At 41.2% G+C, this 26862-nt stretch overlaps 1 protein-coding gene and 1 long non-coding RNA gene across 3 annotated transcripts in view; one reads left to right on the top strand and one right to left on the bottom strand.

The window, feature by feature from the left end:
* Window positions 1–26862, bottom strand: part of WDR86 (WD repeat domain 86) — a 76070-nt gene that overhangs the window by 9505 nt on the left and 39703 nt on the right. For both annotated transcript variants that reach the window (XM_056519628.1, XM_056519627.1), the window contains 2 exons: window positions 18817–18958; window positions 12419–12839 (listed from right to left, as the gene is read on the bottom strand). In XM_056519628.1, the coding sequence (XP_056375603.1) occupies window positions 12419–12839; window positions 18817–18958 (563 nt within the window). The remainder of the gene's footprint in view (window positions 1–12418; window positions 12840–18816; window positions 18959–26862) is intronic.
* Window positions 963–12780, top strand: LOC130273212 (uncharacterized). The gene is made up of 3 exons (XR_008843914.1): window positions 963–1073; window positions 11346–11497; window positions 12692–12780. It is a non-coding gene; the product is annotated as an uncharacterized LOC130273212 (long non-coding RNA).

The following is a 26862-nucleotide window of genomic DNA, read 5'->3' as shown; positions in this document are numbered from 1 at the left end:
AATTCTAGAATATCGGGACAACTCGATACTCAAAAAGTTGTTTTATGTGGCAAAAAGGGTTCACCAATCCGAAGTATATAGTAAAAAGCAATGCCCTTATCTAAACCCTTTAAGGAGTACTACGGGATATAAAAGCTTGGGATAGGGCATAGTGGAAGAAAGTTCTTTTGAGCGCTACTGTATGCAGCAAATTAAAAGACGTCAACGTATGCCGACAGATACACAGGACTTACTTTTATTCGAAAAGAAGAGAAGCAGTGACATCATAAAACTCTGCCCCTGAAATGGAAGATCGGGAAACGGGATCAAGTAGACAAGGTTGTCATCAGTGTTAGGGCTTGTTCTCATGGCCGTCTGTCCCTGTTTTTTATCCCCGTCTCAGTTCCGTTTTTGAAGACTGTAAACGGATTAAAAACGGTTTTAAATAAAATCCCATTCGTGTCAATGGGATTTTTTTACAATCCGTTTACATCCGTGTGCACCCGTTTGCACTCATTTCCGTTTTTTTATCATGGAAGAAAAAAACGGCGCATTCAGTATTTTTTCTTCTGTGAAAAAAATGGAAGAAAACACGGACAACTATGGCAAATGGATAAACGGATGAACCTTTAATGTCATCCGTTTGCACCCGGGTTTAAAATATCTGTAATTACATCTGAGCATGCTCAAAAGAGGTGACATCAGCAGATTCCTACAGTGTTGTGGAACTACTACTACTTTCATCATGGAAACAAGTCTGTTCCATGATGGGAGTAGTAGTAGTCCTGGCTGCGGGAGTCTGTAGGTAGCTGATTTTTCATACTCTCATTGTTAGTGATAGCAGCAGGGAGGGGTTACACAACAGCTCAAAGCGGGAAATTTATCAAAACCTGTGCAGAGGAAAAGTTGACCGGTTGCCCATAGCAACCAATCAGATTGCTTCTTTCTTTTTTAACAACGCCTCTGCAAAATGAAACTGATTGGTTGCTATGGGCAACTTTTCCTTTGCACAGAATTTGATAATTCTCCCCCAAAGTGTGGACAAAGGGGAGAGAATACTTGGAGGGCAGCGCACACAGGCTGGAGATAGTGAGGTAAGCACCGAAACAAAAGGGAGTTTACAGGGGAGAATCACATGGACTGCGAGAAAAAGCAGAGCACCCATAGCAAACTGTAGACTGGACAGCCCCCACATCCAGCGTATGTTACAGCTGTCCATAGCCTTTAGAAATTGGTAGATTTGTAGATTTTCCCCATTCACGTTAAAGGGGTACTCCGGTGGGGGGGGGGGGGGGGAAATTCTTATCAACTGGTGCCAGAAAGTTAAAACAGATTTCTAAATTACTTCTATTATACAATCTTAATCCTTCCAGTACCTATCAGCTGCTGTATGCTACAGAGGAAGTTGAGTTGTTCTTTTCTGTCTGACCACAGTGCTCTCTGCTGACACCTCTGTCCATATCAGGAACTGTCCGGAGCAGGAGAAAATCCCCACAGAAACCTCTCCTGCTCTGGACAGTTCCTGGCATGGACAGAGGTGTCAGCAGAGAGCACTGTGGTCAGACAGAAAAGAAATTCAAAAAGAGAAGAATACAGTAGTAGTATACAGCAGCTGATAAGTACTGGAAGGAATAAGATTTTTTAATGGAACTAATTTACAGATCTGTTTAACTTTCTGGCACCAGTTGATATGAAAAAACAATCTACCAGAGTACCCCTTTAAAAAGGAGAAACTGATGTAAATGTAAACTATATACTAAATATTCTCTCATGTAATGCATAGCACAATGGCAAAGAGGAATCCATCACAAATAAATAAAGTGGTAAGAAAATGGCTGAGAGTAAAAGGAAAAATAACACAGGGAGATGGAAATTTAGATTTTAGCCTTTAGTTGTCAAAATAATACAAGCCCAGAACTGTCAGCGACAGAATTGCCAGATGTAAGAAATCTAAATACATAAACATAATGTACAGAAACAGATCATGTCGCTGGGGGACTTCTGATGGTGGTACAGTACACTGTAATGTATTCAGAAGAGACGTTGGCCCATTGACTTTAACCTGATAACCAGAAGGGGCACAGAACTTTTTGCCGTAATATGAGTCGGGCGCTGTGAGCCGCACACAATACATTTTGCATTTTAAATATGTGCATTGAGAATCTGTCATTCAACCAACAATAATCCGGCGAGGAGGCTTGTGTCGGAAAGTAATTGCACAATTTGTATCGCCTTACACGTCATTTTGAGGCATTTCACTACACGGGTATCAAGTAACCAAGTTCCAATTCCATGTAACTATAAAACGTCCAGACACATCGTAAGATAAATTCAATTACAGAATGTTTTCCATGCTGGACACATATTGCTTTCAAATGTCACTGTTCCCGAATAACAAGCAAGATTCTGAACGCTGACGTTGTATTCTTTAGTGTCCTGTGGAAACTTCTATAATAAAGTGTGGTGGCCCAGTACAGGAGTTGTACCCCCGTACCCTTGCTGCCCTGTCAGGCCTTTTGTGTCCCCACATGTTGACCACATTTTTGTCTCCGGTTTATAAAACGTACTGCAACCGCATACGTTTTTTTTTTTTCTAACATGAACGTCAATAGGAAACGCACATGTATACAGTTCCATACGGGAAATCATATACGGTTTTTACTTTGCACATGCGCATTTGCATCCTAAAGTCCCCACCCAACACCCCTCCCATGGTCAAAATTATCAAAAACGTACGATTTTTTATTTATTTTATTTTTTTTAAATAACTGACGGAACTGTAGGCACTTTTAAAAACAGTATACAGTTTAAAAATGCATACGGTGTACTTCTTCCCATACTGTTCCATCCATTTTTTTTGCCATACAGTTTTCTTTAGAAAAACGGATTAAAAACAGTATGGCAAAAAAAAACGTGATGTGAACCTAGCCAGAGAGAGACAGAGAGGAGAGAGACAGAGAGAGACTGTAGGATTATACTGGTGTCTTTTTTAACCTTCTGTTGCTGTAGGCAATGACAAGGACCTGCACTCATTTTTGTGCATACGTCCTGGGACTGAATTTGTGCAGAAAGTCTTACAAAATTACAAAGTATTATATAACTTTACAAATAATAATAATAATTTACAAATATTATAGGATTACAGTGGTCCCTCAAGTTACAATATTAATTGGTTCCAGGACAACCATTGTATGTTGAAACCATTGTATGTTGAGACCATAACTCTATGGAAACCTGGTAATCGGTTCTGAAGCCCCCAAAATGTCATCCAAAAATAGGAAAAGGTGAGGATTAAAGAAAAGTAAGTAGATAACTAATATAGATAAAGCAAATCCTTACATATAAAAGTAGGAAAGATCTGCTGGAAGCTGTAAATCACTGTATATGTTGGTGTTTCCCAACAAGGGTGCCTCCAGCTGTTGCAAAACTACAACTCCCAGCATGCCCGGACAGCCGTTGGCTGTCCGGGCATGCTGGGAGTTGTAGTTTTGCAACAGCTGGAGGCACCCTTGTTGGGAAACAATGGTTTATGTAGAGGACAGGAGCTTCTTCAGGGTCCTATACAGTACACACAAATGGAGCCGCCCTTACCTGGTGTCCAAAGGAGCAGCTAACCCTGGCACAGGTAAGGAGTAGTACAGAACTTGTAGTTCCTCCCTGTACTGTAGGGGGCGCTACCAGACAGCCAGTCAGTGCATTCACTTCAGTAATACAGGTGATTTACCAGTAAAATGCCCATTCTGATTGGTCAGTTCCTCCAGTTGTGACAGGTATCACAGATCTGGACTGTCTGTACATTGTATGTTGAGTCTGGTTTCAAGTTACAATGGTCCAGAAAAGACCATTGTATGTTGAAACTATTGTATGTTGAGGCCATTGTAAGTTGAGGGATCACTGTATATTGCATTACAAAGGGGGCAAGAATAAAATACTTACTTTGCCAACTTTAAAATAACCTGAAAGGACTAGACAATATAACAATAGAATTTCATAGATTTGATGGAAGAATATTTCACAAGGGGAGATTTATAAGATAAAAGTCTTATTTACTAGGAGCCTCAAGTTTAAAACAAAGGAGACCCATTCCCTGTAACTATCTGAGAATTCACATATCTCCCCAGAGTACACTGACCTCACAAGATACAAGAGGAGGTCAACATACATTAAGAAGAGACATTCCACATGGCGCTCTTAACCCCTGCCATGAAGGAGACGAAGCTTCAGCCTGTTTCTCTCAACATCCGTGTGAAAACAATTATTTCACTATTATCCTGCTGCAAAGATAGTAAATGAAGCAAAGCATGCTGGGAATATGGTTTCGCCTTCCAATGACCTCAGATTACAATATTCTAAGAACACAATGATAGCGGCTACGGTACATTATGGGGGAGATTTACGTAGCTGAGTTGCCCATAGCAACCAATCAGATTGCCTCTTTCATTTTTCACAGGCCTCTTTAACCCCTTAACGACAATGAACGTAAATGTACGTCATGGTGCCGTGGTACTTTACGCACCATGACGTACATTTACACTCCGCCATGACCGCGAACACCGGAGCGATGCTCGTGTCATGAACAGCAGGTCCCGGCTGCTATCAGCAGCCAGGGACCCGCCGGTAATGGCGGACATCTGCGATCACATGGCTGTCCGCCATTAACCCCTCAGATGCCGTGATCAATACATACAGATCACGGCGTCTGCGGCAGTGCGGTACTTTAAATATATGATCAGATCGTCCGCAGCGCTGCAGCGGGGATTCGATCATCCATAACGGCGGACGGAGGTCCCCTCACCTGCCTCTGTCCATCTCCGGGGGTCTTCTGCTCTGGTCTGAGATTGAGCAGACCAGAGAAGGAGATAGCCGATGATACTGATCAGTGCTATGTCCTATGCATAGCATTGAACAGTATTAGCAATCAAATGGTTGCTATAAATAGTCCCCTATGGGGACTATTAAAGTGTAAAAAAAAAGTTTAAAAAAATTTGAAAAATCCCCTCCCCAATAAATATGTAAATCATGCGTCTTTCCCATTTTACCCCCCAAAAAAGTGTTAAAAAAAATAGTAATAAACATATTTGGTATCGCCGCATGCGTAAAAGTCTGAACTATCAAAATATATTGTTAATTAGACTTTTTTGTCACCTTTTTATCCCCCAAAAAATTTATAAAAAATTTATAAAAAGTTAAACCTAAGCAAAAGTGGTACCAATAAAAACTACAGATTACGGTGCAAAAAATGAGCCCTCATATCGCCCCATATACGGAAAAATTAGAAAGTTATAGGTGGTCAAAATAGAGCAATCTCAAACATACAAATTTTGTTAAAATAGTTAGAGATTTTTTTTAAGCGGTACAATTATAGAAAAGCATATAACATGGTTATCATTTTATTCGTAATGACCCACAGAATAAAGAAAACATGTCATTTTTACCATAAAGTGTACACCGTGAAAGCAAAACCTTCCAAAATTTGCTAAATTGTGGTTTTCTTTTCAATTTCCCACATAAATAATATCTGTTTGGTTGCGCTATATATTTTATGGTAAAATAAGTAATTTCATTACAAAGTACAATTGGTGATGCAAAAAACAAGCCCTCATATGGGTCTGTGGATGGAAATATAAAAGAGTTTTTAGATTTTTAGAAGGTGAGGGGGAAAAAATGAAAATGCAAAAATAAAATTGGTCTGGTCCTTAAGGGGTTAAAAATGAAAGCAGCAAGCTAACTGGTTGCTATTGGCAACTGCACCACTCTTCCTCTGCATTTCCCCCTATGTGTACTGTACAGGACCCTGAAGAAGCTCCTGTCCTCTACATAGACAGTGATTTACAGCTTCCAGTTGCCCTTTTTGACTTTTCTATGTTAGAATCTTCCTTATTTGTATTTGTTACCTGCTTTTTTTTCTTTAATGCACATTTTTTTCCATAGGGTACCGATCTCAAGCTTTGGTCACCCTAAGGTAGTGGTATCCAACCAGTGTGTCTCCAGTTGTTGCCAAACTACAACTTCCAGCATGCCTGGACAGCCTTTGGCTGTCTAGGCATGCTGGGAGTTGTAGTTTTGCAACAGCTGGAGACATACTGTTTGAAAAAACACTGCCCTATCGCACTACTAGGCATCAAATACATCCTAGGAAGGAAATGCTTTTTTATTAACCCTTTAAAGGGGTACTACCGTGGAAAACTTTATTTTTTTTATTAAATCAACTGGTGCCAGAAAGTTAAACAGATTTGTAAATCACTTCTATAAAAAAATCTTAATCCTTCCAGTACTTTTTAGGGGCTGTATACTAAAGAGAAATCCAAAAAAGAAATGCATTTCCTGTGATGTCCTGACCACAGTGCTCTCTGCTGACCTCTGCTGTCCGTTTTAGGAACTGGAGAAAATCCCTATTGCAAACATATGCTTCTCTGGACAGTTCCTAAAATGGACAGCAGAGGTCAGCAGAGAGCACTGTGGTCAGGATATCACAGGAAATGCATTTCTTTTTTGGATTTCTCTTTAGTATACAGCCCCTAAAAAGTACTGGAAGGATTAAGATTTTTTTTTAATAGAAGTGATTTACAAATCTGGTTAACTTTCTGGTACTAGTTGATTAAAAAAAAAAAAAAAAAAGTTTTCCACAGTAGTACCCCTTTAAGGACTCAGGGTTTTTCCATTTTTTGCACTTTTTTTTTTCCTCCTCACATTATAAAAATGTACTTTGCAATGACATCAGTCATTTTATTTGAAAAAAAATCTACGTACGGCGAAATGAAAAAACATATGTGTGGGACAAAAAAATTTTTAAATGCCATTTTGGGGGCTTCTGTTTTCACCCAACTTATATAGGTTTGATTTTGTTTTACTACTGTTAAAAAAATTAAAACTTTTTGCACGCAAATTTGTACATTTAAAAATGACCTCTTCTGACCCCTATTACTTTTTTATTTTTCCGCATACGGGGCAGTATGAGAACTCATTTTTTTGTGCTGTGATCTAAACTTTTTATTGGTACCATTTTTGTTTTGACAGAACTTTTTCATCTCTTTGCATAAATTTTTTTAGGGTATACAAAGTGACCAAAAATATGCAGTTTTGGACTTTGGAATTTTTTATACGTGTACGCCATTGACCGTGCAGTTTAATTAAAATCAAATTTTTATAGTTCGGACATTTACAGATGCCGCAATACCACATATTTTCATATTTTTTTTTTTTTTTAAATTGTGTTTTTTTTTTATGGGAAAAGGGGGGGGGGGGGGGGGGGGCAATCAAACTGAGCTGCCAGGAAGCTTTTTTTTTTTCCCCTCCATTTTAATTTTTCAAAGTTGATTGATGCGTCTAAGGGGTTAATACCGGACATCACCACGATCATGACTCCACGTCATAGCAGGGGAGCGAGCGCAGGGCATACAGGTACACCCTGCGTCCTTAAAGGGGTACTCCGGTGAAAACCTTTTTTTTTTTTATCAACTGGAACCAGAAAGTTAAACAGATTTGTAAATTACTTCTATTAAAAAAATCTTAATCCTTCCAGTACTTATTAGCTGCTGAATACTAGTCACTTGTCACAAGTCAAAACAATTAACAGAACTGTTCAAAGGTCAGGGAAGCCAGGTCGGGAAATGCAAGGTTAACAGGCAAAAAACAAAAAGGCATTCAGAGAATGCACAAACAAATGTAAAGTCAGAGTCATCAGGCCATGTCTTTTCCAAAAAGTGCAATGAAGTACCGAAACAGAAGACAGGAGTATCGTCTGAAGACAATAGCCAAGAGACAAATATGCACAGTATAGCAAAGCAGAAGCAAGACCAGAGCAAGTGCTTATAGAGACAAACAAACAAGAGCAATGAATGGAAGGCTGGCTGGAACTTTATATGCACCTGAGGGTGTGTATGCAGAGACCTGATGTGATAGGCTCCAAGTCCATGCCCCCTGAGAGGACCAGGCATTGCCACAGCTACACATGATTGTAGTCAAACAACAGAAAATGTAACCCTTCAGGCAGAACCAGGTCCTACTTATTACAGTAGCGTTAAGATGTTCTGTAGTGCCATTATTGGCACTCCAGAGAACTAAACCCATAGCCCATCCTTTCCCTCTCACCAACCTATTTGTCTAAATATCATTCATTAGCTATATAGAGAAGTTTCTCTCTTTCAGCTGTCACTTACATGCAGGGAGAGAAAGACGTCATTATCAGATCAGTTTCTGTGCAAAGTCCTCACTGAGACTAGACCCCACCTTCCTGGAAGACAAACATCACAGGATTTCTGTCTGGTCTAGAGCTCTGATTCACAGACAGGCCTCCTCTCCCCCTCCCTGTTTGAGGTCTTGCCAGATTCTCAGTCACAACTCAGCACATAACGCTGCTCTTTGCCTGCTGTAGATCTAATAACTGACTGCTGCCATTCAGAGAATAGCATGATTTATTGCTGGGGGAAGGATAGTTTGAAAGAAAAGACATGTACAGTGTGTGCTACTGACAACAACACAGCATGCATACAGATAGTAAGAGCAATTGGTTGGCAGCCACTACACAGAGCCGCACTGACTGCTGGGAGTTGTAGTCTGGGCTGCAGGCAAGGAAAAATATTTAGGAGACAACAGGGGCGACAGGAGCTTGCAAAATCACAAAGATAACTACAGGGGACACAGAACATGTGTTGTGGTGGCATTGCAGCATTTAAATTTTTCTTAACTTCCCCAGAACACCCCTTTAACCTTAGTGCATCTTAACTGAATAATGAAAACGGCTGAGAGTCTGTAGGATGTGACCACCAGAATCTTCTCTTCCTGGTGGGTGGCTGTGGCAAGTAGAATCTGAAAGAGATCAATAGTTGTATCTTTTCTATAGACCCCACCATACCCCCAACCTCTATTTATGCTACTGATCGAGAAAATCATAGACAAATCTACGGTGGAGCCAAGAAATTCTCGTGTTCATTTTCTTTGGTAAAAATATACAAAAGCATATAATACAGAGATGTCTATCTGAACAATGGGAGTGAAGGTTGGGGGTCCAGCTCACAAAAATAGGTAAAACTTAAAGGGTAGCTTCCACCATCCTATTTTTTTTTTATGCTAGCCCGTCCCCCCCCCCCCCCCCCCCCCGCTACAGCACTAGCCCGTACCCTCCTCCCCCCCCCCCCCCCCCACCCCGCATACCCCGTTCCCTCATTATACTTGCAGTTACTGCAGAGTCCGACAGCGGGCGTGTAGGGACAGCGGCGGCAACGAGGCGGCGGCGGCGATGTGCGGGAGGAGTGGCCTCCCAGCCAGTGGCCGGGGAGCTAATGCGCTCGCTCCCGCCTGTATGATTGACAGGCAGGGAGCGAGTGCAGCCTAACTGAAAAAGGACTGATTGCCACTCCAAAATCAGTCCTTTTTCAGTAGCCGGTTTTAAACGTAAATTAAACCTTTTTAATGAAAAAAAAAAAATTATAAAAGTATATTAGAGATATTTTGTAGTACATAATTACTACAACATATCAAAAAATAAAGTTGGTGACAGTGCCCATTTAACTTTTACTTCACATGGTTAAAAACATGGAACAAAAAAACAACAAAAACCCCATGGGTGTGCTATAAAATGAACGCCAACGGCGTTCATTTTATAGCACACCCATGGGGTTTTTGTTGTTTTTTTGTTCCATGTTTTTAACCATGTGAAGTAAAAGTTAAGTTATACCTATTTTTATGAGCTGGACCCCCGACCTTCACTCCTTTTGATCTGCACTTTCCGGGATACGGCCCGCGCTGTCCGTGCTCCAAGTTTACCTGCGAAAACCGCATGACGACCGCATGACAATCGCATATCCATCTACTGATGCCCTCAGCAAGTGGTGAGCTGAACAACTTTTCTTCTTTTTTTTTTTACTATCTGAACAATGTCCATGTAAGGTTTATTAATCCGGGTTAGAATATATCTAGCATCGGTAAGTTAGAAGCAATTAGATTTGTCCAAGAAATCCAGAGTCGGGCTAAGTGCTTCCATAGCTCAGATGAGTCATAGAAGAAGTGATGGGTAAAGTTCTTTATCCCTACCACAAAGCGGAAGAACGGTGATCTATAATCTCTACAGAAAAGCCCGGCTCATTTTGACTCATCCCTTCTAGAAACTTCTATCTTCAGTGGGTGGGTGGTTACATGGTGGAAAAGATTTACTGTAAGTAATGCTATCCGCCCACCCACTGCAGCATAGCCAAGCCCCCTGGAGATTATATGACATATTGAGGGACATTTATCAATGTTTGCTTATGTATTCTTTTTTTTTAGTAATTTTTTCCTTACTTTTTTTTTGCTTATGTGGGACTTATTTATCAACTGGTTTCAGCCTGTTGATCATTTTCTTTCACGTAAGCAATTTTTCCTTTTTTACTTTGGTAGTAGCTTTTTCTGCTCCATGTTTGAGCTGGAGTAAATTTAGTCAATTTTTAACCCTGTTGCGACTTTTTTTTTTGCGCAGTTGCGACTGTCGCAGTTAATAAATACCTGACTACCCGTAGTCCATTTTAAAATTATTACTACGTAGTTAATTTTTGGAAAACTTGCTTTTCTCGCTTTCCAGTCAAAATGTTGCACGAAAAATCGCGTAGTCGCAGTTGCGACATTTTTGCGACAATTATAGTAAAGAAAACCTGACTAAACCCGTTGATAAATGTCCATAATTGTCTCTGGCTGCATGGAATGCTGGGAAGGTCAGAGACAACAGTAAAATAAAAAGGCTTACACTACAACACTTTCAGGTGTGTGTCCTGTGCATGACAACAGGACACGGAAGAGGTAGCATAGATTACATAGTATTATAACTCAGCATCATGTGATCAAAAAACCTACCTGTCTACCTATTCTATCAAATACTAACAGTTCAGATAAAAACATAATTGAACAAGTAAATCTGTACAAATGGCAATGTATATATAAATGTCTTATAGTGCAGTATATACAATATAGTATTTGTGATATCCTGAGGCCCTGAGAACTCTGGTACATATTAGTAATTTTACACCGTGCACCGCAGTAACCCAGCCCCCAACACACACCAGATGTTTTCAAACCTTTTGGGATGATAACCCCTTCGTGTTTTCTTTGTGTTTCCAGACTCGCAACTCTAACTGGGTTTTGATAAAAATGTTGTCTTAGTTTGACCCTCTAAAGAGGCCTTTGCTGTCCACCATGACTCTGCGCCACCAACATAGTGCTTGCAAGAAAATAAAAATTATAGTGTATCTACAGCAAACATATCATATATCTATTCAAAGTAATGTACCACCTACATATATTCCCTGATTCGAGGCAGATAACGATATGTTACTTTTTACTAATCAGTTTCTATTTTCTGATTGTCATTTTTTTATTTCCTTTTTAATTGCATTTAGTGATACGCTTTACAACAGGACCCATGGACAACAATAGACAGGACCTGTCCCATTCAGATGAATTGAAGACGCTGTTAGAGGTCATTCTACAGGGAAGGGGAATGCTAATCTCTTCTGTGAATGGAGGTGGATCCAGTGTTATCTATCTACTGGTAAAGCAAAAAAAGCACCCCAGGGTGGGGATGGGGTGATCACAAACAATATGTCAAACTCCGTTGTTCCAAATGACTGGACCACAGGGTATAAAACACTTATGTTATAACACCGACTCTTATAAAAGGGTCTATTATTAAAACTAAAATGTTTTATTTGCTTCTCTTGAAATATTAGGCTCCATGCTGAGTGAATTAAAATTAGTCATCTCTCAGCCCAAGTTGAGACCTGAACTTTAATTCATTCAGAGTGGGACACTCAGTAGTCACTGAGCATACACACTGCTGCTACATTAAATTCTATGGACACAGCTTAAAGGGGTACACCGCCCCTAGATATCTTATCCCCTATTCTAAGGATAGTGGATAAAATGTCTGATCCAGCGGCGGGACTCCCGCAATCTCGGCTGCAGCACCCCAGACATCCGGTGCGCGGAGTGAACTTCGCTCCGTGCCGGATGACTGGCGATGCGGGGCGGAGGCTCGTGATGTCAAGGTAAGGCCCCCTCAATGCAAATCTATGGGAGGGGATGTGAAGGCCCCGAGCATGGCGCGGCCGTGACGTCACGAGCCTCCGGCGCTGCACCCGACGCTTTAAACGAATGCAGGGAGATCGCAGGGGTAGCTATTCTGGGGACCCCAGCGATCAGACATTTTATCCCCTATACTTTGGATAGAGGATAAGATGTCTAGGGGCGAAGTACCCCTTTAATGAGAGCACCCCATTCTAGGAATAAGTGGAGTCCCAGCGGTCAGAACCCTACCAATCTAACATTTTTCATCAATCCTGATGTGCTCAGTAATTTTACTTGTGGTTCTCCATACCGACTTCCATATATTCTTATGAGATGAGAGGGGAAAAAGTAAACCTTTTAGATCTTTATAGAATTTGATTTAGTATGGAATGACTGTATCACTTACCTCTAGACATATAACAGATCCTTGATGATCTCTGAATACTTTAAGCTGCTCTCCAGTGACCATGTTCCACCTCCGGATGGTGTAGTCCATGCTGCCTGAAAACAGTTCTCTTCTGTAGGTATCCAGCACTATACACAATATGGCCCCTAAATGTCCCCTTAAGGTCTGGTAACAGCACCCAGTAAATGCTTCCCAGATTTTCACGGTGCAGTCTGTACTTCCAGTCACCAAGAAGTCCTTCATCCCTTTTCCTTCATTGTCCGATTCTTCCAGGATATCATTGGATGAAAAATGTGTTAAGACTAAGATACAGTTTCTGTGACCCTGAAACTCCTGGAGAGATCTTCCCGAGTCCGTCTCCCAACAACGAGCAGTCCTGTCATAAGATCCACTGAAGAGCAAGTTCCTGACCACCAGAATCCTGTGGGAGATTTACATTAAAAATTGTTTCATTCCTATCATATTGTACTATGCCCGCCATGATGTCTTAAAGGGGTATTCCGGGCAAATTTTTTTTATCCCCTATCCAAAGGATAGGGGATAGGATGTCTGATCGCGGGAGGCCCGCCGTAGGGACCCCTCGCGATCTTCCTGCAGCACCCGCATTCTATGCGGGTGCTGCGTCTCCAGTTTCGGAAACCTCCGGGTTTCCGGGACTGGCGATGTGACGTCAATCCACGCCACCTCCATTCATGTCTATGGGAGGGGGCGTGACGGCCGTCACGCCCCCTCCCATAGACATGAATGGAGGGGGGGGGCGTCACGCCCCCTCCCATAGACTTGAATGGAGGGGGCGTGACGTCACGTCCCCAGTCCCGGAAACCCGGAGGTTTCCGAAACTGAAGATGCAGTACCTGTATAGAATGCGGGTGCTGCAGGAAGATCGCGAAGGGGTCCAAGCGGAGGGGCCCCCCGCGATCAGACATCTTATCCCCTATCCTTGGGATAGGGGACAAAATGTTTTTGCCCGGAATACCCCTTTAAAGTAGTATTCCACTTTCAATAGTTAGTACATGAGACACATCAGATTGCCAGATCCCCCTTAATAACTATATGGGCACTGTGGACAATGGGCAAGTGTGTATGCTAAAGTGTACTTGTCGCTTCAAAAAAACTTTTGACATGTCCTAGAGATATGTCAAGTTTTGATCAGGTCTAAGGGGGAGATTAATCAAAACCTGTCCAGAGGAAAAGTTGCCCAGTTGCCCATAGCAACCAATCAGATTGCTTCTTTCATTTTGCAGAGGCCTTGTTAAAAATGAAAGAAGTGATCTGATTGGTTGCTATGGGCAACTCAGCAACTTTTCCTCTGCAAAGGTTTTGATAAATCTCCCCCATAGTGTTCAATTCTTAGAACGAGCAGAGAGAAAAGTGCGGCTGACCAAGACAATCCCATAGACTTACATTGTAAGTTTGTCTTTCTCTTCTCCCAGCTAGTTTTAAAGGGGTTATCCAGGAAAAAACTTTTTTTTATATATCAACTGGCTCCAGAAAGTTAAACAGATTTGTAAATTACTTCTATTAAAAAATCTTAATCCTTTCAGTACTTATGAGCTTCTGAAGTTAAGGTTGTTCTTTTCTGTCTAAATCCTCTCTGATGACACTTGTCTCAGGAACCACCCAGTTTAGAAGAGGTTTTCTATGGGGATTTGCTTCTAAACTGGGCAGTTCCCGAGACACGTGTCATCAGAGAGCACTTAGACAGAAAAGAACAACCTTAACTTCAGAAGCTCATAAGTACTGAAAGGATTAAGATTTTTTAATAGAAGTAATTTACAAATCTGTTTAACTTTCTGGAGCCAGTTGATATATATAAAAAAGTTTTTTCCTGGAATACTTCTTTAACTATCAGTCACAGTGTAAACACTCAGGCCCCGACCAATTAAAACTTTTGACGTGTCTCTACAACATGTCAAAAGTTTTTTTTAAAGTGACAGTGCCTATTTAAATAGGATCATCCACAAGAAATTTTCTTTGCAGAACATCTGTTCAAGTATATAGCACTAAGTTGCAATAACGGTGTGCCTGGATTACTATGACAGATAAAAGTGCTGACAGGTTCTAAGTCTCTTTGTTCCCGTGACTGGTGGCAGTCCCTGCAGTCAGTTGCCCATGATCAACAAATGATGGCTTATTTTAGTAATGTGCTGTCCCTTAACACAAGCTAGAATATGTTATAGAAAGTAGAGGAACCCGCCCCAACCGGAGTACAATGCAAAGGCCTTTAATCCATAGATACTAAAACCATCAGGCAGTCAGAAAAATGACATTAACATGTTTCTGGCATTAACATGCCCTTAAAGGGGTACTCCACTGCCCCAGCGTTCGGAATGCGGGCTGTGGGGGTCATGAAAATTCTTTCAGTGGTGTGAGGTGTAGCACAAAAGTAAAAACACCACTGGAATTCAGGTCTCCAAGGCTAAATATGAAAACTCAATTTCTCTCTATAAGTGATTTCCTAAGCAGCCCATGGCTAGATAGGGCTAGTCATCAGGATTATGGGCATATGTTTATTATCTCCATAGTCCTTTCCAGTGGAGAGATGTAAGCATTTTTTTGTAAATATGTAAGTGCCCAGGGGGTATTCTCCAGCATGGAGTCCAGGGATAACCAACCCATCTGCTCCTACTCAGCTTTCCAGTAGGTTATAGGTAATAAAGTGTTAATACCTTGATAGTGCACATGGGTGGTTGTGATTTGGGTAATGGAGGCTCAATCCATGTTAAGACATGTATTCACAAATGAAGAAATCACAAAGCGCTTTCTGCGTTTAAAAGTTCTTTATCTTTAAAGTAGCCGTCTTCAGACAATTCTCAAGTAGAATATTCCCCAAGTATCCGGCGCTCATTCAGCGGTCTCCTTTATGAGAGGAAGGAAGGTCGTCTGAACTCCATATGCCCGTCGAAGGGTGAAGATTTCATGGAGCTCTGATGGACTGCTGCGTATATCAGTCAGCACTTGGGGTGAATATTGTTTGTCATTTTCTACTTGAGAATTGTCTGAAGACGGCTACTTTAAAGATAAAGAACTTATAAACGCAGAAAGCGCTTTGTGATTTCTTCATTTGTGAATACATTCCAGTAGGTTATGTAGGGTGGAAAAGAGGCAGAGATTAAAGGGGTACTCCCACCCTAGACATCTTATCCCCTATCCAAAGGATAGGGGATAAGATGTCTGATCGCGGGGGTCCAGCGGGCGTGACGTCACAAGGGGGCGGAGTGCTGACGTCACAGACTTCCGTTCCCGGAGTCGCGACTCAGACCCTCCAGCGGTTTCGGTGAAAAACCAGGTGGGTGCCGCATGCAATAATGCGGGGGTCCCCAGCGGCGGGACCCCCGCGATCAGACATCTTATCCCCTATCCTTTGGATAGGGGATAAGATGTCTAGGGTGGGAGTACCCCTTTAAGAAAATATGGTCTGGCTAACCCTGGGGTCTTGCCATGCTGGCTATGTTGTGAGATTGCCATAACACTGTGGCTAGCTGTTTGAAAACTGGTTGACTTTTCTTTTTTTTACTACAAATCCCACAATTCTAGCTTCCTCCCTCACGCACATCAGCCACCCACCCATTGAAACATAAATGAGCTGCATCCATTCAAATCAGTGTGGTTTTCAATCAGGGTGCCTACAGCTGTTGCATTAGTTGCAGATTGATCTCTCTCCCACCAAGCGATCACTCCACCCATTGAAGCAGACAGGCTCCCTGTCATCAGCTGACTAGTGAGTCAAGTCTCGGCAACATTGCAACCTGGGAAAAAATCTGAGACAACAGTCATTTTGTATGCTGGTAAAAATAAATATTGGGGTGAAAATCACAGAAGAATTGTGAGAAAACCGTCACACACAGGTACAGACACTATATTATTAACTACACTAACTTTACAGCTCCCGTAGCATAGTCAAATAAAAAACATTCCTGGAATACCCCTTTAACAAAAAGGCGTATATCTCACTGCTCGAAATGACTATTTAGATAACAAAAGTTTGCCCAGAATCCTATGAAAAGCCCTATTTTCCTGCTTTAAAGGTGTTTTTCAGGACTTAATATTTCATTGCCTACTCTTTGGATAGCAATACCTTACTGGTAGGGTGAGACCCCTGACACCTCTTAAGCCCATTTAAAGGGGTACTCCACTGGAGAAAAAAAAAATGGTGCCAGAAAGTTTAACAGATTTGTAAATTACTTCTATTAAAAAAAATCTTAATGCTTCCAGTGCATATCAGATGCTGTATTATCCACAGGAAGTTCTTTTCTTTTTGAATTTCCTTTCTATCTGACACAGTGCTCTCTGCTGACACATCTGTCCATTTTAGGAACTGTCCAGAGCAGGAGAGGTTTTCTATGGGGATTTGCTCCCTCTCTGGACAGTTCCTAAATGGACAGAGGTGTTAGCAGAGAGCACTGTGGTCAGACAGAAAGGAAATTCAAAAAGAAAAGAACTTCCTGGGGATCATACAGCAGTTGATAAGTACTGGAAGGATTAAGATTTTTTAATTGAAGTAATTTACAAATCTGTTTAACTTTCTGGCACCAGTTGATTAAAAAAAAAAATATTTTTTCCTGTGGAGTACCCCTTTAACAGGTGAAGGTGCTTGTGAAGGCCCTGAAGCCTCCCTATCGATATACTAGGCACATCTTCATACATTGGGTAGTGGCTGTTCCTGATATTACATTATCCTACTGAAACAAATGTTATGAGCTGCATAACACTGCATATGTACAGCACTAGGCCACCAGTATTAGGCTGGGTTCACACTACGTTTTGAGACTACGGGAACTGGATCCGGCTTGGGACAGTGAAAACCGGGCGCTCCTGTATCCCAGCCGGACCCGGCTTGTATCTCATTAATTTCAATGAGCTGACCGGAGTCATATTCCGACTCCGGTCGTCTCATTTTTGCCCCGTATCCGGTTTTCTGACCAGACCTAAAACGGTGGTATGCTGCGGTTTTAGGGCTGGTCAAAAAACGCATACGGGGCAAAATGGAGTCAACCGGAGGCACTATATGACTCACTGAAATGAATGAGATACGGGCCGAGTCCGGCTGGGCTATGGGAGCGCCTGGTTTTCACTGTCCCCCATCCAGATCCGATTCCCGTAGTCTCAAAACGTGGTGTTATTTCACCCTTAAAAGGGGTACTGCGGAGGTAAAAAAAATTTTTAAATCAACTGGCACCAGAAAGTTAAACAGATTTGTGAATTTCTTCCATGAAAAAAATCTAAAGCTTGCCAGCACTTATCAGCTGTTGTATGCTGCAGAGGAAGTTGTGTAGTTCTTTCCAGTCTGACCACAATGCTCTCTGCTGCCACCTCTGTCTGTGTCAGGAACTGTCCAGAGTAGAAGCAAATCCCCATAGCAAACCTCTCCTGCTCTGGACAGTTCCTGACACGGACAGAGGTGTCAGCAGAGAGCACTGTGGTCAGACTAGAAAGAACTACACAACTTTCTCTGTAGTATAAAGCAGCTGATAAATATTGGAAGAATTAAGATTTTTAAATAGAATTGATTTACAAATCTGTATAACTTTCTGACACCAGTTCATTTGAAATTTTTTTTTCCTCCCGAGTACTCCTTTAAAGGGAAACTGCTGTCACTTTCATACTGCCTGGGCCACAGGTCATTGGGTGGTCAGAGATGGATCTCTCCCTATAGTCAAATAGGCATCAAGTGGATATAGATCCGGAAAACAGGACTTTACCAGGCGCTTCTCCTCAAAGGAATGACAGCCCAAACCACACTTGCTGGATTCAGGGACAGTCAAATTTTATTAGGTGCAACAAAGTTTTGAGTCCGAGCAGGACTCTTCGTCAGGCATAATGATTTCAGACATAGACAATGGCCCTCATTTACTTAGAAAATCGGGTTGTAAGTCTATCTTGCTTTCTTACCCGACTGCTTTTTTCCCCTGGTATTTATTATTATGTCGCATCCTATTTGTCGCACGTGGGTTTTGTTGGTTTTGGTTTCCAACTCCTCTGAGCTGTCGGGAAAAAATCCACAACAATTCAACAAATTCGGGTTGGAAACCTTAATAAATACGTGGGAAAGCTCAGAAATGTCGGGTTACGCCCCTTTTTCGGGTTTGGGAGAATCCACTTCGGGTCTGTCGGGAAAAAATGTTGCATCGTGTCGCAGACTGGCGCATGATGTCTGCGACATGGCGCAGACAAAGATGCGCCAAAAAAACCCGACAAAACAAGTCGGGTTTAAAATAGTAAATGAGGGCCTATGTTTATATATAGGGAGAGATCTATCAATTAAGAAGGCCAATTGGAAGAAGACTGTGATGAAAATGGCCATGATACGGTCACGCAGATCACACATGAAGAAGGGCAGATCCAGTTGAATCAATTCTTTTCATTACAGGCACTATTTAGGGAAAGCCATTACCCACCTGTTTACAATTGATGTGTGTCCAGTGTAAACGGTCAGACACTGACCCGTCGACACCTCCCATTTCCTCACAGTGTGATCGGCACTACATGTGAATGCTGCTTCATTCTCCAGGTGACAAAATGTAATGTAGCTGCTGTGTCCTGTGGCCATATGTTCACAAAAGAAGAAACAGAAATCTGGAATGAGAACTAATCTCCCAATACAGTGCATGTACACAATGGGGGAGATGTATCAAAACCTGTGCAGAGGAAGAGTGGTGCAGTTGCCCATAGCAACCAATCAGATCGCTTCTTTCATTTTCCACAGGCCTCTAAAGAGGCCTGTGGAAAATGAAAGAAGCAATCTGATTGGTTGCTATGGGCAACTGCACCACTCTTCCTCTGCACAGGTTTTGATAAATCTCCCCCAATATGTCTTATTCCATATAACATTAATCACTGTCACAATATATTGTTATGAAGACCATTTTAATACACAGTGAAGAGCTGGAGGCTGCATGGAGCCATAAAGAGTCAACACTGCTCTGGAACCAGAGGCCCTCTATATACCTCAGTGCTTTATACTACATTATGATGATACATTATTACCCTGTAGAGCACAACAAGACTCTCTCTCTATAGGATTCATATCATCTATAATGAACAGACCTCTATATTCCTCAAAATGAAATTGGCAGCATAGAGAGCTACAGTAGAGCCTCCTGGAAGTCTATAGGTGAAATGTTACATCTGTGTAAGGAGCCTGTAGTGACCAAGGGGTACTCCCGTGGAAAACCTTTTTTTTTTTTTTTTTTAAATCAATTGGTGCCAGAAAGTTAAACAGATCTGTAAATTACTTCTATTAAAAAAATCTTAATCCTTCCAGTACTTTTTAGGGGCTGTATACTACAGAGGAAATGCTTTAGTTTTTAGATTTTTCTGATGTCATGACCACAGTGATCTCTGCTGACCTCTGCTGTCCATTTTTGGAACTGTCCAGAGCAGGAGAAAATCACCATAGCAAACATATGCTGCTCTGGACAGTTCCTAAAATGGACAGCAGAGGTCAGCAGAGAGCACTGTGGTCATGACATCAGAGAAATCCAAAAAGAAAAGCATTTCTTCTGTAGTATACAGCCCCTAAAAAGTAATGGAAGGATTAAGATTTTTTAATAGAAGTAATTTACAAATCTGTTTAACTTTATGGCACCATTTGATTTAAAAAAAAAAAAAAAAAAAAGCTTTCCATGGGAGTACCCCTTTAAAAGGTACTCCATTGGCCAGCATCCGAAAGTAAATGTTCCGAACGCTGCTTTCACGCTGCAGGGGTCAGCCACGCTCCTCGTGATGTCACGGCCATGACCCCTCAATGCAAGTCTATGGGAGGCCAGTGGAGTACCCCTTTAATATGCTTACATACATGAGCTTTAAGGGTAAGGTGGGAATCAGAAATATAATAATTGATACATAATTGTGGTGGAAAATATTTAGTACTCATTTGAATTTTCCTAGACATTTAAACAGCAGGGTCATTAATACACAACATATTGGGGGAGATTCATCAAGACCTGTGCAGAGGAAAAGGGGACCAGTTGCCCACAGCAACCAATCAGATTGCTTCTTTTATGTTTCAGAGGCCTTTTCAAAAATGATAGAAGCCATATGATTGGTTGCTATGGGCAACTGGTCAACTTTTCCTCTGTACAAGTTTTGATGAATCTCCCCCAATATGTTTCTGCAACAAATAAGCAATGTAAATGGAAATTTGGTGTCTTCGAGAACTCCCATGAGCTGGTGACAGTGACAGTCTAGTAAAAAAAAAAAAATCTGAACAAGGAATATAGGAACTTAGGCTGGATAAATACATTAGATTAATGGAGTGTTTCCTAACCAGATGTTGCAAATAAATGCTGGGAGTTGTGGTTTTACAAGAGATGGAGGCACACTGGTTGGGAAACACCAGATTAAGATTTGCCATCTAATATGCATAGGAACCTCCTGACTTTCCCTTGATGTTCAACATGCCTATTCCTTTTGTTTTGGGAAGAAAAGGCAAGGGAGGAGGTGCCTGACAGCAATCTTTTCCCTCTCCCCCAATTCAGAACATATGCACACTTGGGCGAGCAGAGCATGCATGAGTATGGGGAGAATCAGGAGAGGTAGCTGTTGGTCAAACAAATATTCACCTGACTGCTATCTAGCTGTTGCAAGACTACAACTCTCCCAGTATGCCCTTTCATTGAGGACAGCTAGTGGGTTGATGCAGGTGGGTGGCCAAATTTTTGTGCGACTTTTTAAAAATGCTGTCAAAAGCAAGTTTTGTAAGTCAGGTCTGACCTGGCTTTGACTTGCGACTTTTTTTGGCTTGCGTGCGACATTTGCACTTCATAAAATTCCTGGCCACTGCAAAGTGAAAACTGAAAGTTGCTTAGGTAGGACTATTTGCAACTTTATGCGTACCCACAAAAATGGTACAAAAATTTGCTTAGGCCCACGTGCCACTTTTTGTGCGACATTTGTAAGCAAAAAAAGAGCTCTAAATCCCTTGATAAAAATCCCCCTTAATTTTTATACAAGTCAAACTGCTTTGTGCATCTGATTGTATAACTTCTTTGGGTTTAACAGTGCGCCCAGTAAACCCGTTTTTCTACCATTTGACCAAAAAATGTATCGCAACATCTTTCATGTGTCTTCTGAACCCAATATAAAACTAAATAAGCACAAAAAGTACTCAGTCAGTCTTGTTACTAAACCAGACATCAGAGAAAGGCCTGTGCTACCTATTATCACTTTGGTCCAAATTACTACCACAGCTAGGTCTACCCAACAACTGGGGAGGGTACCTCCTTTTAGAGAAGTATAAATGTATGGGATTGGCTAAATATTTGGAATTCATTTCCATCTCCATGCTACCTATTAGTGTTGAGCGACATAGGCCATATTCGAATTCGCGAATATTCGCGAATATATGGACGAATATTCGTCATATATTCGCGAATATTCGCATATTCGTTATATTCTCGTTTTATTTTCGCATATGCGAACATTCACGTATGCGAAAATTAACATGTGTGAATATTAACATACAAAATTAGTATACGCGAAAATTCGCATATGCGAACATTAGCATATGCTAATGTTCGCATATGCGAATTTACGTCTATACAAATTTTCGCATGCCAGTCTCACACAGTAGTATTACAGCCTTCTTTACACCACCCAAGCTGGAAGCAGAGAGGGATGATCACTGTGATGTGTACTGTGAAAAAAAAAAAAAAAAAAAAACGAATATTCGTAATTACGAATATATAGCGCTATATTCGCGAAATTCGCGAATTCGCGAATATGCGATATTCGCGAATAATATTCGAATTGCGAATATTCGTGAGCAACACTACTACCTATAAATGCAGCTCTATCTTATGAAGCATGGCCGTATGGCTCTCACAGGCGGAGGCTTCTGGATGTGACTTCAGCAACTACCAACAAATAGCTAAAAATGTAATTCTCTACAACAAAATATCTTAAAAACCCCTATCATACATAATTTATACTAGATTATATATTTATGTTGTTACACAAGAATCGGTAAATATACAAAAGATGGTAACCTCTCAATTAGAGATTCTCCTATGGGTCAATCCCACAAACTCCTGACGCGTTTCCCCTACAGCAGTTTCAAAGAAAAGATAGAGCCTGGTCTTGCTAATAAAAGCAACCGAATCTCCACTTCTGGTTAAGCACTGCCAATGACCACTACAATCACTGATTCATATTAATGGTAATTCTGGTCATTCACACTGCATTACCAGAAAGCACTTTATTATTATATTCTGCATTGTAATGTCTTGCTTTTTGTCAACAATTTCTGCTTGTTTTTTGCCGATCTCTGTATTATGCAAGTATCTGTAAGGTGGATTAATCTTATGTATAAGTACATCCAAATCGCCATATACACTGCCTAATTTCCTGATGAACCGTAGTACTGTGGTACGCCTCGGGGGGGGGGGGGGGGGGGGTGTAGGGTAGCTGGAGTGTTGCTGATCAGGTATCAGGGGTTTATTAACCCTTGTCACTCGTGACGCCAGGGTGAGGGTTAAATGCTGAGGTAACGTTGGGCCTATCACCACCCTTCCCAAGAGCGATAGGTGAGTGCAGAATAACAGATTGTCCAACACCAGTGCTTAGCTGAAAACTTGTAGAAACTTTACTGAAGATTTTTCTGTAACATGCAGCAGTAACAACAGTCCAGATAACAGAGTCTATATACAGCTGAAGCAGCGATTGACAGGTGGTTGGGACCTTGTAAGTTCTCTTTAGTTTAGGAGGATTTTGTAGCATAGATCTGCTGGATTTAGGGGTAGGTTTAGGTCCAGTGATCTTGCGGAGATAGCGGGGAATGATAAGAACTCACAGTCTTTAGCGTAGGCTGAGGCCGCACGGCTTAGGCCTAATAATTGTCTTTGCAAGTTGCGGAGGTCCTACCTCATCCAATGTCAGCAACCCAAGAGAGAGATTAATGGCTGCAGCTCCCTTATATGGGCAGGGGCTGAGCCATTTTGGATTGGTCTATACAGCTGTCACTCACCGTTGCATTGCATTGTGGGGGAACACCTGACACAAGAACCACCAAAGGTCCTTCAACAAACCATAGAGTTCTAAACACTGAGTCACATGACCCAAGGTCCTGCAACGCCAACAGGTAGGCATTTAAATATACATATTTACATTTATATTTAGATGAATATTAACTAACGGAGGGGTGACGAGGGGCTAACTAGAAAAGAGGGACCCCAACATTCCTAGGAACTCTGACTTTGGGGACCTCTACCAAGGTACGGTATGCAATACGGTACCGGGACACCACAGTACTATATGATATCCGTGGAAACGCGTCGGGAGTTTGTGGGATTGACCCATAAAATAATAGTAAGGAAGGAATCCAGCTCTGTAGATGCTTAAAAACTCTGCTTTATTTCATACCAGCACACATGGACAGGTAGACAGATTACACGCTTCAAGTGCAGGTGCCCTCTTAGTTGTACGACTAAGAGCACACCTTCGTTTGAAACGAGTCATCTGTCTACCTGTCCATGTGTGCTGGTCTGAAATAAAGCAGAGTTTTTAAGCATTTACAGAGCCGGATTCCTTCCTTTCTATTTGCATCGGTGTGCCGTCCAGCATCTACGTCCCTGCTTCGGTCGATATGCTCGGGTGAGCTGGAATAGCTTTGTTCTTTGACCCATAGGAGAATCTCTAATTGAGAGGTTCCCATCTTTTGTATATTTACCGATTCTTGTGTAACATAAATATTGTATCTACCGTAGAATAAATTATGTATGGTAGGGGTTTTTAAGATATTTTGTAATAAAGATTTAAATGTTTAGCTATTTGTTGGTAGTTTGATTTGAAACTAGCTAAATTGGACGTGGGAGTCCGTTTCTTCAGTGATAGTGTGGTTGTGACTTCAGCCTCTTCGCGTTTTCTTCATCACTGGGAAATGTTCACAGCACAAACCAGCATTTTATAATTCAGTTCTCTCCCAAAGAACAGATGTCTGTGAGGTTTGTGCCTTGGACTATTTGCTAAAGGGAATGTAACATGAAATCTATAGCCTGTTTATTTCTTACCGACTACTGCACCGAGCAGTGTGCTGATTCTCAAGAACAGCAGATTACTGAAGTCATGCTTATATTCCTCAAAAACGCGTCCCTTTATACTGCTGCCAAATTCCTTGTTGGTATTTGCCAACCCCTGCCTGCTCCCTTTTGAGCCACTGATCCCTTTACGTTCATAGATTATTCCAATATCCCTGTAGTTATATTGGAGCATAAACTCATTCATCAAACTGCGCTCTTGTGTCAGGGCTGGAGAGACTGGGATTTGGCACCAGAACAGGTCAAACCCTTTGCCTTGTATAACTTGCTGTATTTTATATGCAGTCTGTGGAAACCTTATCAAGAAATTTAATTTCAGGACTAATCCCCTGCGGAAAATGAGACTGTCTGGTGCCCGGCGTAATGAGAAATCCACAGTGTCCTCTCTGATATACTTTGCAATATGTTACCTATTTTCATAATAGGATTTAGACCACCAGTGTTTTCCTGGAACACACGAACGCTGTTAACGTAATACTGTATTCATATTACTGAGAGTAAATCCTGCTGCTTCTCAATCAGTTCTATGGTTTTAATGGGAACATTATATTGAATTGCTGCTGATCCTCTTTGTGCCTCATATAGCTTTTTCTTAGATGGTCTAAAAAGTGGTCACGGTCATTTTAACAAACTTTGCATGAATCAAAAGTACAAGTGAATATAAAAATACATTCTAATGTATCTTATCAGAGATAAACGCTTCTTTCTCCTCTCACTAGGCTACTATTCTGTCCTGTGTTTACAAGCCGGACTAGTAGGGAGATCAATACATGCTGCCAATGCAAGTCTAGGGAGAGCAAGGGCAAGCTGAAGGACAAGGAGGGAGTTCAAACGGCAAAGGTAGACAGAGAGACATGGAGAGACTTGGTTTACAGCTTAGACTGTTTACTACTGTTCTATAATGCCCTCCATGCTGCTGCTGCTTCTTTGAAGGGTGTACTACAATGAGACAGAAGAGCAGCATCTGCTCTTCTATCTGTCAATAGTGTATGGGGACTATCACAGGTTCAATTCCCTAGCTCAGGAACAACTGGAAGAATTCTACATAGGGGAAAACTGGTAAGAATTTCATATACAAATGATATAATAGCTAATGTATACACTAGAGATGAGCAAAGTTACAGTACTTCGATTCTGCACAAACCTTGCGGCTCGGCAGTTGCTGACTTTAGCCTGCATAAGTGCTCTGGTGGGCTGGAAAAGGTGGATACAGTCCTCGTAACTTCGCTCATCTCTATTATAAACACATGACAACATATCCTGAAAAATTACCTGAAATGACAGCTACATTTTTAAAATGTGTATGGTAAGCTTATCTCAAGAAATAACATTAGATAAAATTAATAAAACTATGATCTCTCAGTCCTCAGTGTTCCATTCAATCTAATATTGATTAAATGTGTGATGGATAAATTGGGTCACCCGGTCATATAGAGAGATTGCTAGGACTAGTATTATAAAATTATAAAATATTACATTTTTAGACAACGGACATAACTAATGTTTAACGTTGTCTAAAAATTAGAAATTAAACATTTTATGATTTTAAAATATTATTCCAAGTGATCTCTCTATTAGAGATGAGCGAACTTACAGTAAATTCGATTTGTCACGAACTTCTCGGCTCGGCAGTTGATGACTTTTCCTGCATAAATTAGTTCAGCTTTCAGGTACTCCCGTGGGCTGGAAAAGGTGGATACAGTCCTAGGAGACTCTTTCCTAGGAATGTATCCACCTTTTCCAGCCCACCGGAGCACCTGAAGGCTGAACTAATTTATGCAGGATAAGTCATCAACTGCCGAGCCGAGAAGTTCGTGACAAATCAAATTTGCTGTAAGTTTGCTCATCTCTACTCTCTATATAACTTGGTGACCCAATTTATCCATCACACATTTAATCAATTAGATTTAATGGTACACTGAGGACTGAGAAAACATAGTTTTATTGCTGATTCCATTTTTTGCTCTTTGGGGTGTGAGAGGTCTCAGCTCTACAAAATATACAGTATATTTTTCTGTTAGATAAAATTGTCCATATGCAATTATATACAGTTAGTGTCAGATGTCTTAATCTTACTACATTGTCCATTTCTTCCAGTACCACATGGGGAGCCTACGTGTACTGTATAGGTACGCTCCCTAATTTATCATTTTAATTTAATTACTGGGCAAAAATTACAAAACCGTTTTTAAGCAAAACCATGTGCATAGATCTTGTTTATAAGTTATTGGACAAAACCATCACCATAATTATAGTCACGGCATTGAAAAGACCAAAAATCGAAGGAGCAGACAGGTGATGTTGTCATCCATTGTGTGATCAGCACCTTGTCCCTAGTCTGCCTGTTGACCTAGTATGTGAATTATCTGGTGAAACCCTTCAGACAGGGCAAACTAGGGTGTCTAATAG

Source organism: Hyla sarda, chromosome 5 (assembly GCF_029499605.1).
Source record: "Hyla sarda isolate aHylSar1 chromosome 5, aHylSar1.hap1, whole genome shotgun sequence".
Lineage (NCBI taxonomy): Eukaryota > Metazoa > Chordata > Amphibia > Anura > Hylidae > Hyla > Hyla sarda.
This window is presented reverse-complemented; position numbering and strand designations above follow the sequence as displayed.